The sequence below is a fragment of the Acanthisitta chloris genome, unplaced genomic scaffold, assembly GCF_000695815.1.
Source record: "Acanthisitta chloris isolate BGI_N310 unplaced genomic scaffold, ASM69581v1 scaffold25967, whole genome shotgun sequence".
Lineage (NCBI taxonomy): Eukaryota > Metazoa > Chordata > Aves > Passeriformes > Acanthisittidae > Acanthisitta > Acanthisitta chloris.
In genome coordinates, this window is record NW_008683553.1 from 1,355 (window position 1) to 15,639 (window position 14,285).

General features: G+C 42.6%; 1 protein-coding gene across 1 annotated transcript; it reads left to right on the forward strand.

The window, feature by feature from the left end:
- The first annotated feature begins 1,585 nt into the window (after nt 1–1,585).
- FBXO40 (F-box protein 40) lies at nt 1,586–13,750 on the forward strand. Its single transcript, XM_009078994.1, is given in 5 exon segments — nt 1,586–1,646; nt 1,950–1,996; nt 1,998–2,036; nt 9,528–11,411; nt 13,553–13,750. Coding segments are annotated over 5 exon segments (2,229 nt in total).
- Nucleotides 13,751–14,285: the final 535 nt, after the last annotated feature.

Sequence of the window (14,285 nt, forward strand, 5' to 3'; positions counted from 1 at the left end):
TATGGGTGGCAGCAGAGATCTTCAAGTTCTTCTGTTTTTGCTGAGAGTCTGGTTTCAGGTGCAGCTGAGGTAACGCAATGGTGTACTGCAGGTACAAGGATGAATTCCTGTTTTCCTTTGCCTTCACTCTTCTGCTGCCTGCTCCCTTCTCTCCACCAAGTGCACATTTTCAGACACAGTAAACTCTGTTTATTCTGCATGTCTTGTGATACCCTGCCCTAAAAGGCCACCACAGATGATGCCTTTTTGGATTACAGTCATCACCTGCAGGCAAGGATTTGCAAAACCTGAGGGCTTGTGATGGGTGAGGCTGTGAAGCAGCGTACCGAACAGAATGAGGCAGGTCCAGGCTGTCTGGATCTGTGTGATCACAAAGCAACACATGGAAGCACTGAAAAGCACCCTAAGAGTTCAGACTGTCTGAAAGCACACAGATCTGAAACCAGGCTGACATCAGGTGCCAATAAAACTAAGACAGTAGCTTGATTTCTGACAACAGCTGCTTCTGAAACCCTGAGTATTTTATTAATCTGGGTTAATTCAGCTGGAGGGAGTTTACTCCTAAACAAAATTTTGAGAAGAATTTTGCTTCATACAAAAGCAAGGCGTGCCCCCAGCCTGTTTTAAAACACAGTTTCAAAAGATGATGACAACAAAATGACCCTGAACTGTCAGGGTGAGGGGTGGAAGTGGACAGGGTAAACAGATCAGTGATCATGTTGTGATTGGGTGAAATTCGGGTTTAGGCACATTACCACTGGCTCTCGTTTTCCCCAGTGCAGTGGGATGCCAGAAAATGGTATCACGATAATACAGCCCTTTCCAAAAAAGGCCATGGAGCCAGGCTGCTAACCATATTTAGCACTAGTAAATCACGATTGGCACCACCAAGCCCTGGTTGTCACCCACTGACATTTTGTTCAGCCCTAAAAATGAAAACAGTTGCCTGTGCTGTTTCAAGCTATGCGAGTTGCTCGGGACTCACAGAAAGGGAAAGACAAAGATAACGCAAAGTAACACATTCAAGTTCATCATGACTTAGGATCTCAGAGCTGCCACAGCCAAAAGGGGTTGTTCTGTGTTTCTGAGTTGGTAAAAAGTGGCTGTGTGCAACAGCAAGGTCGCAAGAGATATCTGCTGCCAGATGGGGTGATCACCCACTAGGGAGAAGCAGCAACTGCACCCCTGAACCTCACTGAGTTGTAGTACCAGCTTATCTGCACTCACTTCATTTCAGTATGAAATGCTCACCATGAAATGCTCTAATGGGTCCATGCTGACAGTAAAGCATGACTGCTCTCTTTCACTCCTTTGCTTCTCCAGGTTTGGCTGAGGAAGGGTGACACTGAGAGCTGTACCCTCAGGCTTCCTCTTGGTGGCCGGTGGGACCCTTCCTCTGCGCAGTGGAGGGCCTGGAGCTGGGGAGTCTCCTGGGGGTCCCTGGGAGGTGGGCAGGCAGTTCTGCCCAGCTGCTCAGCTCTGGGCCATTTCTGCTCACTTTCTGCCCACCCTGCATGGACACGTGGGAAACCCACCAAGGCTGTCTGCTCCAGCTGCTGGAGTTGGTGACAATGGAAGCTGGGGCATGGTGACAATTCCAACAGCACAAACCATAAACTGGTGTGGGCACCAAGAGGAGTTAAGCCGTAAGGGGCAGACCTCCATTAGAGAGCAGCAGGGAGCTGTACGGGGCTCCGGGAAGGTGTTTGATCTTTATCTCCTCATGCAGAGGGCATGGATGGAGTATTACTGTTTCTCCCTCTCATCTTATCTGTGCAATATCACTCCAGGAATGACAGTGTTAACAAATACAGTGAAAGAGACTGCTCTGTAAGCTGAGCTACATGGTCACATGCACAGGTTTTATTTTTAACATCCCAAAACTACTTGATGTTTCTGCCTGGGTGTGCTCCGTGTCCTTCTGTTCTCTCCTCTTTCTTTGCTTGCAGTTCTCTCTCACTCACCTCATTTCAGCCCTGCTGAGCACAATCAGGAAAGCAAGTGTTTGGTACACACACAGGGACTCCATGATCAAGGTAAGGCTTTGTATATAGAGTTGGAGTCTTTATTGGATAAACCTTATGCAACGTAATGGTTACTGTATCGAGCTGTGAAAATCAAGACATCTTCAAAACAGCCTTAGTAATTAAGATGAAGTAGAATAATCATGAGATTTCTTAAATGACACCCTAAACCAGAGGCAGCTGGTAACTGTGAGCACTTCTGTGACATACTACTCTAGAAAAAAAAACCTCTGTAATGTATTCAGTGAATTAGCCATAGTTTGCAGCATGGTATCTGGGGTTTAAAGAAAGCTAAGATGCTGATTCTAAGATGGGAGCTTCAGCAGCAGATCAGATGATAAATCAAAAATCTGTTTTCTGTAATTTTCAGGAAATTGCAGAAAGAACAGAAGTAAGACAAGGAGATACAGTAAGGCTTAGAGGAGAGGCAAGAGCAATCTTGTGGCAAAAATGCTAAGACAAAATCTGATGAGTTTTGTAGATCTGGACTGCAAACTTTATGTTGGTAATCCAAACTGAATGATGAAGAAAGAATTACAGGAGTTATAGGTACTACTATACCATTTAGTATTGTGGCTGCTTAGCAATTTTTATTTATGAATTTCTTCCCTTTTTTGGTTTTTTTTTCCTGTTATGATTTGTATCTTAACCAGTAACTCTGAGATTCTCTAAACTGGGTACTTGCCTTGGGCTGCCTTTTGTTTTACTTAAAACCTTTCACTTGATTATCTCAAGAAGTTTTCAGAAAAGTTTGTTAATGAGATTGTTACCAGAGCATAAAATAGGAACTGAGCTCAAAGAGAAAAAAACCACAGTTTGGACCACTCCTGTTTAGTTTTTTTTCTCAAAGTGCAATTAAACTGGAACCTATTATTTTAAAGCACTTGCTGAACTGAAACCAGGACCAAATCCATTTCCCAGTTACCGAGTGAGAGTTTGCCTGACTGTGTCTCTACCAAGGACAGCACAGGGACCCCTCATATGCCCAGGGAGCAGCAGAACAGCTCCATGTCACAGCCTCCCCTTCTCCCTATCCTGCCTGTCTCCCACACAACTCCCCAGCATGCCCAACACAAGATGCTGATGCTGTGCTGTGCTGCACCAGCCCACCAGCCTAGGGAACCCCTTCAACATCTGGAATTTTTGGGTAAGTTTGTCTCAGGGGAGCTATGGCTATGTTGGACTAGGCAGGGAGGAGCAAGAAATATTGCTGATTCAGGTCTTATAGAGTGGAGTGCAGTGTGGGGTTTACACCAGTAGTGCCCTGTGTTACCTGTGCCTCACTATTTCCCTACTCCTGTAACAGGGCTAACAAAAATTGCATGAGCAAGTTTTGGTGCCACTTTACTGCCTGCATGCAGCACAGATTTTCTAGGTGAGAGGGAGGCCTGATAGTGCAACAGCTTCTCTTGAACTTCATGGTCCTGCATGTCAGGTTCAGAGAGCTGAAGAGAAGCTGACATGCTACTGTGAGTACCTGAGTAGCAGGAAGAAAAGCAAGGACCATGGATTACAGTCTTTGCCAGACTAATGCACTATACTGTGGACCTACTCCATCCCTGACATTTTAAAGAATAATTTTTTTCAGTATAAAGCAATTCCAACCTGCTCAGTAACACTGAACTAGTGGTTATTGCCACAAAACATCACAGCCCCAGCCAGATGATCCCCAGCTAGAAAATACAGGGAGTAGCTCCCTATATGTCACAGCTTCATCCTTCTATCTTCAGGCTTGTCTAACAGGTCAGTTGTCTCATGGAAAACCTTTTCCCTCCTCACGTCTTATACTGAGGATTTGAGATTCACCAGGATTTCCATGGAATGAAAGTGCCACTATAAAATCCATATGAACTTGTTCGTCTGAGCCTCAAAACTAGGTCTTGCTCATGCTCACTAGAAAGTTATTAGTGCTGTTGATGAAGATTTCATCTATACCTTTTGTTCTCCCTTTCCACCTACCTTTCTCCTGTACCATATTCACTGCCTGACTCATTTAAAGCTTGGCTGGCAACATGTATATACAAGACAGTTCAAAAGGCAACTGCAGAGGAGGTGTGCCATGAAGGACAGTGGCCCTCTATGCCTAGCGCTAAGGTGGTCACCAAAGCTGTTGCTGTCCCTGCTGTGGGCATTGAGGTATGGGGTTTGACTTACTTAGGGGTCACCATGGTTTCAGGTGATGGCATTCTTGGATTTACTTTTCATGTTGTATCAAAGGACAAGACTTCAGAAAACTTGGGCTCATGAGAATCACGTACAAATGCGGTACGGCTTGGTTTCCAATGGCATATTGTTTTCGTCCCTAGCTCTAAGAAATAAAATCTGTTTAGCAGAAGGAGACCCAAGCCTGATTTCTTGAAGAGTTTGTTAAGTAAGTAGTAATTGAGGAGGACCAGTGAATGAAAGGAAAAGAAAATGTCTTGTTTAAGGAGATTTAGATGGTGTCCTAGAAAATGTGACTCTATAGCTGGCTCTGCCAGGGTTTTTGTGCAAGAAGCCTGCAACTGCAAGTGAAATATGAGAACCTGAGTATCTCCATGCTTGGTGTGTATGTTTATTTTTTTGTATCAAATACTATATTTACTTCTATTTTTGGGGTTTTTTTCTATGCTTTAATTCTACATCCGCCAAATAATAGCAATAGTATCTTTCAACCTCAAGTGCACCTCTAGTACTACAAAGATAAATTAATTATTGATTGTGAACGTCCTCAGATACTAAGATAGTAAATATACTGAAAAACCCTGTAAGAAAATCAATAACTCTGTATTCACCTCAGGATTTCAGTATGATAAAAACAAGACAAACACTATGTACTGGGAAACAAGGATTAAAAGAAATGTAGAACATTGCCTATCTGCCCTATACACTTCACCAAAAGTATTCACATTTCTTCTGTTGTAACATTATATATAACTTTAACATTCTTGGCACCAGCATTGGATGCAGATTTTCATGAGATCTTTGAAGAGCTAATTATCATGTTGTAAAGTTTAGAAAGATTGTTTTATGTATATCTCATCTCAGAGTCATTCTTTGGGGTTGTTGTCTGGGGTTTCTGGTGGCCCTTTTTGATGTTTCTTCAAAATGGGAAGCATCCCTTGATACAGTGCAAAGAGCTCCGCTACAATATGTGACCTTAGTATGTCAAATTATCATCAGTTACATACAGCACATGCCAAATAACACTTGTATTATTTTGGCTCATTGACTGCAACTGAATTAAATATATATTTTCTGAAAATAAATTGTAATTGGTTTATAAACTGTAAGTTACTGTCTCTGAACAGATCTACTCCAGACACAGACAGAGCTGCAGTTAGAATAGCAGTTGTATATTTTTAAATCTTACTTGATTTGCTGTCATGACAGTCTAAAAATAAAGGTTTACCAAAGTGGACAGACTGTGGACTGTAATGTGCATCTTCTCTTTACACAGTAGCTTGAACATGATTGAAGTAAGCATTTCTGGTGGTGATTTTTTTTCCTAGCCCAGATCTTAAGAAATTTTGCAAGTTGCAAGGAAACAAGAAGTGTACATATCTAGAGAAATGTTTCATCACCTGGCATATCTGTGTCACCTTCCTCTGGATGTTACATATCAAACTTACTGAAGCAAAAATTTTTCAACTTTCTGGTTTTGAAAGTTGTAGTTTGTGTATTGACTAGAATGCCATAAACTAAACCACAGAGCCGCTCGATCATCAGTTAAAATGCAGAGCTCCTGATTACAGAATAGAAGCAGTATTCAAATCCTGACAAATATCAGAAAGAAGTTCTCTGTCCCTTCTTCCCATCCTCTAACTTCACAGGTTTGACAATGAGAAGAGAGGCATAAAAATCTTTTATCTGAAAGAACAGCATATACAAGTTAGAGACAAGGTAAACTCAGCTGAAAAGTACCTGGATAATGATGTCTGATTCTGTATCCAATTTCTCCAATATGGTCACTTTTCATAAACAAAGCATGGATATTCTTTCTTCACATGTGATTTGGATGGGGTTTGTTTCAGCATGCAGCAATGTGATAGCAGGCTCCTCTTCAGAAACTTTGTAATCAGTCCTTTCTGTGTTTTGGAGAACAGTAAGACCTGTGCCTCTGATGTATTTTTATTTATCAATTTTTTCTGCCCAAGAGTTACTCTTGCAATGGAAAGTATTATTCACACATTCATGTTTTTATTGCGGTGTAATGTACCCAGCCTTCCTCTGACCTTATGCAAGTCATGGCTGGGACTATTTTTAGAGATTATATTTGCAGCAAAATGCTACAAGAATGAGAGCGCAAGAATGCTGCCAATGTGAAATAAATCCATCTGTATCTTCTGCTTCTCTGAGCCACATAACAGTCGGTGTAACTAAACAGCCTAAAGCAGGACAGATGCCACTCTAAACCACATTTATTTAAGGGCTGAATGTGGCTGAGGCCACTCTGGTGTCACAGGAGCCAGTGCTTCCCAAGACAAGGCAGGGAATGTTATAATGCATAGTCACCAAATATTTTTTGCATTGCTGACTTGAGCTCTTTCCATGCAAAGGTGAAGGTACCTGAGCCTTATACTTCAGTGTGTAAGTTTGTTCCTGAGTAAAGGGAGTGTTCTTTTACTCTGCAGGGACAAGAGGGAATGGGATTGATTTATTAGGAGGTGTAAGCAGGTATTGATGAGTGTTGGAAGTTGCAAAAGATTAAATGAAATTTCATTGAGCAATTAATGCACATCAAATTCAAACACAAGTGTGTGGTCTTTAATGCAGAAACCCACAAGCATTGCCTTTCCCAGACATCTTTCCTTCTCTGATATTGCTCGTAATTTCCATAGGGTGTGAAAGTGTGAAAGACAGCAAGACAGTACCTTCAAGAAAGAGAGGGGAAGCAGCTTCACGTAGCATATCTTTCCCTTGAGCCTGAGCCTACTTCCTCTGCAGCACAGCTCTCCTCAGGGCTAGGTCACTTAAGCCTGGGGTGGCAAAAGCACTCACATCTAGATAAACACTGCAGTGTTTTCTTTAACGTTAGGAAAAAAAACAAAGTCTAAATTATTTTACTGACAATGTCCTTTTTTTCACAGAGCCAAATGAGAGTATATTGGGCCAAATGAGAGTATATTGGGCCTATGCATAGAAAGTGTGGTAGGAAGATTTGTCAAAAATCTTTTTTGTAGTTCCTACTGCATAGAAAGTGTTGTAGGAAGATTTGTCAAAAATCTTTTTTCCATTTTCACAAAAGAAGAAAAGCACCCTGGGCCGTGTTTGGAAACAGACCCTCAGTTCTTCCTTATCATTAGCTTTTTCCCTTCCACAAAGCTTTGTAGTGTGCTGAACCAAGTTGGAATGCAGCCTCTACAGCAAGGAGCAGGAAGTCAGGAGTTTGCTACTTGGAGCAGGACTTCTTTGGGCCAAGTTACGGATACCAGTTGAAGGTATCCAGAGAATTAGCTCCAAGTGGTAACTGAGCAGCCTCTAGTTTTCTAATCCAACAACTGTGTGTGAGAGGAAAGGACCACAGTGGGTCCTCTATGTTCCCCCTAAACAACATCTCTTACAGACATTGTTGAAGAAGACTACAGGGATGGGTCGACCCCTGGCTTGACCCAGAATGTCATTTCTTATGTTTTTAGATTTTCTATAACAGAAGGCAAGCCTTGTGCTTATCACCATCTCTATTCACTTACTGTTGGACTGTGCTTCTGGTTTTCCATTTGTAGGAAGGATTAACAGTTATTGCTGGGAATTATTGCAAGGGCAGAGATATTATGAGCAAGGGGAACTGAGACATTTTGGAAGGAGGTCTCATAAGTGCATTATTTTTGCATTAAAATGCTTCAATTGACTGGGAAAGAATGAGAAATGCAATAATGAAACTGAAGCCTGTGGTTGACTGTGACACAAATGTAGTAATGTGGTAGTGAATCTTCATACATCATATTCTTGTACTTCTGCCTTTTGCAGAAAGTTGTATGTTCTTTTTATATGAAAGGTTTTTAATATAAGGAGAGAAAAACATGTTATTTGAAGATGCTCGTGTGAGAACAGGAATTCGGGTCTTCCTTAAGAAAACATTGAACCTGTTTATATAATAAAACTGGTTGAAATTTCTGAAATATTTGGTTTGGCACATCAACTTGTTCTTTTAATCCAATCTGTCAGTTGCAAATTTTAAATTCATGGAGCTGCCTGGTGGCAGCTGAATTTCTGAATCAGAGACTGGTGCTATTAGCTGTTGCCTGGGACCTCTTTCTACTTTCTGGCCCCTTGTGGTGTCACTAACACCTTCGTAAACTGAATCTAAAATATTATAAGGTCAGGATCATCTAGTCAGTTCCAGGTAGTGTTTGACATTGACTTGTCAGAAGTTCCTAGGATGAACTGAGAGAGCAGAGCAGTGGTGACTGGTTTTTGTAGGATTATGCTCTAAAATCCCAAAGCAAGAAAATTTGATTCTTTCTCAAAGAGAAACCATGTGAAAGGCATGCTCAGGCTGACCTCCCCTGCACTGTCACAGAGAGGGAAAAACCTGTTGAGGTTAGGCCTTCATTGCTCCCCCTTTTCCCCATACTGCACACTGTGGTGCTGAGAGGAGCATGAGATAAACCATACCTGCCATCTCCTGCTTCTTCCTATCTATGCAGCATTCACTGGTGACAGCAAGAGGAAGAAAGGTGAAAGGCAGTTTGTAAAAAAAAGTGAAAGAAAATGGATTTAACTGGGTGAGTATAACCTTGCAACAAGCCTCCACTGCACTCTGGAGCTTTGCTCCAAAATGCAGACCAAGGCATCATTTTATTCCAGGTTTTGACACCTGAAAGTACAAGTGGCATATAACCTGCTCGAAGGAAAGTCCCCTGAAGTCTCTGTTCCACAAAATGCAAGAATCATCTAGGAGTTTAAGGATAAATCAGGAAAGGAGAGAAGAGAAGGCCAGGCAAATTAGCTTTTGCCCAGGCTGTATTCCACACTGGAAACTGAAATCCTGAAGATAATCCTCACTCTTAACCTTACTGGTTGAGATTGATCAAAGGGAAGTTCCTTTGTGCGACATTCATGTCTTTATGGAGACATCAGAAGACACCTAGGCTGAACTAGCTTCTCACTTCTCTAGAGAGGAAAAAGAAACCTCATCTTTCCTCTCAAGCAGTGTTGAGGAAGTGGGATGCTCCTTCACTGTGCTTTTGGCAGTCTTGATTTCAGTGTCTTGGTTTAGATAGACCCAGTGTAAATACTGGGACAGAAAGCACCTTGCTCCCAAACCCTGGCTGCCTCTGCTGGGCTAACGAGTAACAACCTTATCTATATCCATGCTGCTATCAGGCCATGCCGTACCATGGGACTCAGTGCTGATACATGACTGTATGGAGCTGGCAGTCATTTGCTCACAGCCATATTCCTATGAGAAGTGCATGTGAGCACCTAACACATAGAAACCAAGCATGGGCACAGAGGGTGTTTGTGGCCATCCTTGCTCCTTTAGGCAATAACTTGTCTTCTTGTCTTTGCTACACACAGCACCAGGCTCAGAAAGCTCCCCCGGGACAGCACAGTCACTGCGAGAGATGTTTCAACCGGCACTGCCACAGACCAATTGAGCTCTCTGTCTCCTGCATGGTGATCAGCTGCCGCCTGCACTGTGGGGCCACTTTCCACATGTGCAAAGAGGAGGATCACCAGTTGCTCTGTCCCTTAGAGCAGGTCTCCTGCCTCAACTCAGCCTATGGCTGCCCTTTTTCCATGGCCCGCTTTAAGCTGGGGAAGCACCTCCAGGTCTGTCCAGCCAGTGTTGTCTGCTGCTCGATGGAGTGGAATCGCTGGCCAAATGTGGATTCAGACACAACCCTCCACAAGAACATTATGAAGGAGACCTTGAGTGAAGAGTGTCTGGACACGGCCTTGGCACTCAGAGACCAGAAAATACTTTTCAGGACTTTGAAAGTAGCCGACTTGTTTCCAGAGTGGAGGAAAAAGGATGAAATGAAAGAGCTAATTGGTGAAGCCATGGGTGGTGAAGCAGGTGCTGTGGGAGGAGTTGCCTGTGTTTCCCAAGAGGGCAACGACCAGTTGTCCGAGCTCAGCCAACAGGAGCGTGAAGATTTGGCAAAGGACAAAGAGGGAATGGATCTGGGGAGTTACAAAACCTGGGAGAACATTTTCAGCAAAGAGCTCCTAGCTTGCAAGGTAACAGGCTCAGAAGCCAGTGCAGGACAAAAGACAGAGGAAGCTGCCAAGAAAGCAGCATCAGCCTCTCATGGTGCCAGATCCACAGAGAAGGCAAAGGAAGGGCCTGATAGTGCAGAAGAGTCAAAGGACCAAAAGCCTGAACAAGTAACACCTAATAGAGAATTGAACGGACTGGCTCCCTGGCAAGAAGGAGTCCTGGAGAGGCTGAAGAAAGAAGTTGGTATAGGTGATTACAACATGTATCTGGTACATCATGGGGGAATGCTCATCCGTTTTGGCCAGATGGCTGCTTGCACTCCCAAAGAAAAAGACTTTGTCTACGGGAACTTGGAAGCCCAGGAGGTGAAGACTGTTTACACCTTTAAAGTGCCAGTTAGTTACTGTGGCAAAAGAGCACGACTAGGAGATGCACTGGGCCACAAAATGCCAACTTCAGACAAGTCAGTGGATACCTCAGAACTGGGAATAAACTTAGAAGAACTACCTAAAGCAAATATAGTTGAAGCCACACTGCTTTGTGCTCTGGAAAAAGAGCTGAAAGGCCATGAGATCTCTGAAGCAAGGGCTGTTGATGGACTGTTTGTGGATTTTGCAACACAGACATACAGCTTTCCGTTGGAGCCTTTCTCCTCCAGTGCTGTTCTAGCGGATATTCTGGATGAAAAAAGCCCACCAGAACTCCACATGGAGCTCTACACTGATTGTGTAACCAGAAGACACAACAAAAGCAGTTCAGCTTTCACATTCACTTGCAGTCATTTCTTCAGGAGGGACGAGTTCCCATCCCACTTCAAGAATGTGCACGCTGATATCCAGTCATGTCTGGATGGATGGTTCCAGCATCGCTGCCCACTGGCCTACTTGGGATGTCCATTTGTCCAAAATCACTTCCGCCCTGAAGGACTTAAGGCCAAGGTAATATACAGCAAGCCTCTCAAGACATTTGCTATTAAGCCAGAGGTGGACACTCTTCTTGCTGAACCAGGGAAGTGCAATCGAGGGAGAAATAAGGATTTACTGAGCAGCCTCCCAGTGGAAGTGCTTAAGTACATTGCAGGATTCCTGGACAGCTTCAGTTTATCTCAGCTATCACAAGTGTCAGTGCTCATGAGGGAGATCTGTGCTACTCTTCTTCAAGAGAGGGGAATGGTCCTCCTGGTCTGGGAGAAAAAAAGATATTCCCATGGTGGTACTTCATGGAGAGCTCGCAAAAAGGCAAGTGACTGTGACACTGGGGAAAAAGAGCCATGCGTTCTCTTCAGATAAAACACAAGAACAGTAGGAAAAGCTGCATATAAGCATGCAGATGTAGGGAAGATTCATGAGGTTATGAATTCGCACAGGTGTTTGTTGTCAGAGGTCAGGGCTGTAAAGTGCAGTACATCTAGAAAAGGTAGGAAGGTGTAATTAGACATCTTCTGACTAACTGAAAGTCCCCAGTCAAGCTGGTCTTGAGTAACCCCTTTGCATGTGCACCATTTTTAGGCACTGGAAACTAACAATTCCTGATATTTAAGCATTACACATAGATTTTTGAAGAACCTGATCTTCATACTCTTTTCTCTGTTCTTTACAAGCCAATTTAGGGCATGTCAAAATACTTTAGAATGCTAAAAAGGTAAAGAACCAGGAGACATGGCTTGAAAGACATGAAAGGAGCTCAGGCTTTTGCATCAAACCCCAAGGGTTTTCATGATTAGTTGTTCACAGGATTGCCATGAGTGAGGGAGCAGCATGGGGATAGGAAGCCACCTTCTGCAAAGCTGATCTCCCACTGTTTCTTACCATCCTTATTGGCTGTTCAGATTGTTTAGAAAGAAGTGTGTAAACACAGCTCAGTCTAAGATCTAGTTGCACATTAGTTGTTACATGCTTTTTTTTTCTAGCTGATAGCCATTCACCTACACTAACTTTGAATCACAGAGTTTTAGAATCATTTAAGTTGGAAAAGACCTCTAAGAGCATTGAGTCTGACCATTAACCTAACACTGCCAAGTCTACCATAATATAAAACTGTTTGGAAGAATAACATGAGAGACTTTAGCCTGAACAAGCAGATAAGGCAGATATTTAGGAAAAAGAATGTATAGATTCAGGAAAGACTCCCAGAAATTATCTAAGGACTTGGCTTTCAAGCAGTGCCCTGAGGATCTCTACCTATTGATCTTATCAAATGGAAGCTTAGCAATAATTACTTTTTGTTATGATAAAGTACTCTGTATTAAGAGAAAATATGAATGTGGTGAATTCAAAATCTGTGTAACAAAGTTTGGTGTCTGCAAGTTGAATTAGCCAATCCAAACCAGGAATTTGTCTCTGAAACAATTTACTGGAGGATATGGCTCCCTTCAGAAGACATTCCAGCTGACCAATCATAGACCAATTAACTTCAGTTATTGTAGTGTAATTTCAAACCAGCAGCATTGAATTTAAGGACTGTCTTATCCTTTTCATGTTAGCTGTACTGACCACACAGGAATCTTGTCTCCAATGCATAGACTCTGCTTGAAAATATTCTGTTTATTATTAGTTCTAATTTCTTGACTGTGGTGTATAATAGCTGTGATTACTTAGGTCTAGGATAGGGTCAGGCAATCTTAAGCATAGCACATCCACATATTGTCCTTTTTCCAGAGGAAGAAACATTTTTAGGGAGAAGAAATCTACTATGGCTTTAAAAATTAATTTGTTTCAATGGTATACAGCATATACTAAAGTCACTTAATCACAGTCATATCACTACATGCTAGTGTATCACTAAATGGTGCACAGTATCACTGCAATAGAATCAGCAAAGTTTAACTGCACATTTCTATTTTGTACAAGGTTGTATGTCCTCTAGGAATAACTTCAGATTTCCCAGACTTTTCTGGGGCAGGGTGAATAACAACAGTGTTGTAATGTTAATTACTTTGAGGTTGCTGATAGATGCTTTGGAAGGTCTTTGTGAAATCGGGTTTCTTTGAGATATGTATCACACAAACATGCTGTGGTCACTTTGCTTTATAAACATCTTGGACCACACTGTATATGTGATGGGGTTTTCTGTAGAGATGCAGTGGTTAGGTGTCTTGGATTTCCTCATGCCCTGTACTGGATTGACACCAAACTGTAGAAGGATACTTTCCCAGTAAAAATGATATGATCACTACATCAGCAAAATCAGTGAGTATGAGGTACGTAACAATAGAGACTCCATGTTTACTTGTATGCTGCACATATGAGATGTTTACTAGCCTACCCAATATACACAATGTGTACCCACTGTAAGCATATATAGGTATTTAAAATCCTCTTCTATTTTTGCCACCATTCCCATTTTCTCTCCCCATGTTCTTTCCCCTTTTGTGTATTAGATCTGGCAGTTCAGCAGCCTGTTCTCCAGAGTTAACAAATGGCAGCACAATGACATCGAATGCATGTCGGAGCATCTGAAGAATTGTCCCTTCTACCAAGTGGAGCACAAGACAGACCCTGTGCTGCTGACAGGCATGTGTGAATCTCGAGAGCAGACTCAAAAGACTTTGGTTTCTACTTTCAAGCGCAGAGTCTGAACAACCTGCTTCCCCTCTGCCATGCACGCTTCAGGGCTCTTGAAATGAAGATTTGGGAATTCAGGTGTAAAGATTGTTGCTTCCAACTCTCCTTTGGATGTACAAAACTGGCTTCTCCCCAGCTGCATTTGACACATCCTGCATCTTTTTTCCCTGCATTATTTTAATCGTTAAAACTTCATCCACTGCACACTAATATCACATGCTTTCTGTTTATGTTTCTGTTCCTTGCTTAATCCAGCATCCTGAAGAAAGCAATAAGGATCTTTTTTGAAAACAGCATGTTCACAACCTTGAAGGTAGGCTGCTGCTCCTGTACCATGTCCCCTGAGAGATGCAAGGGCAGTTAATGTACCTAGCTTGATTTGGTCTGACACACCTTAGTTTTGGCTGGAGAGCCAAGTTCTAGGAGCACATGTAGATGCCTTCCTGCCCAGCAGACCTAGGGACTGCTAACCTGTTTGGAGATATGGGCAAAAGAAAAGGACACCCCAAAAATCAAGTGAATTAACTAGAACTCCAGTGGGAACTCAGG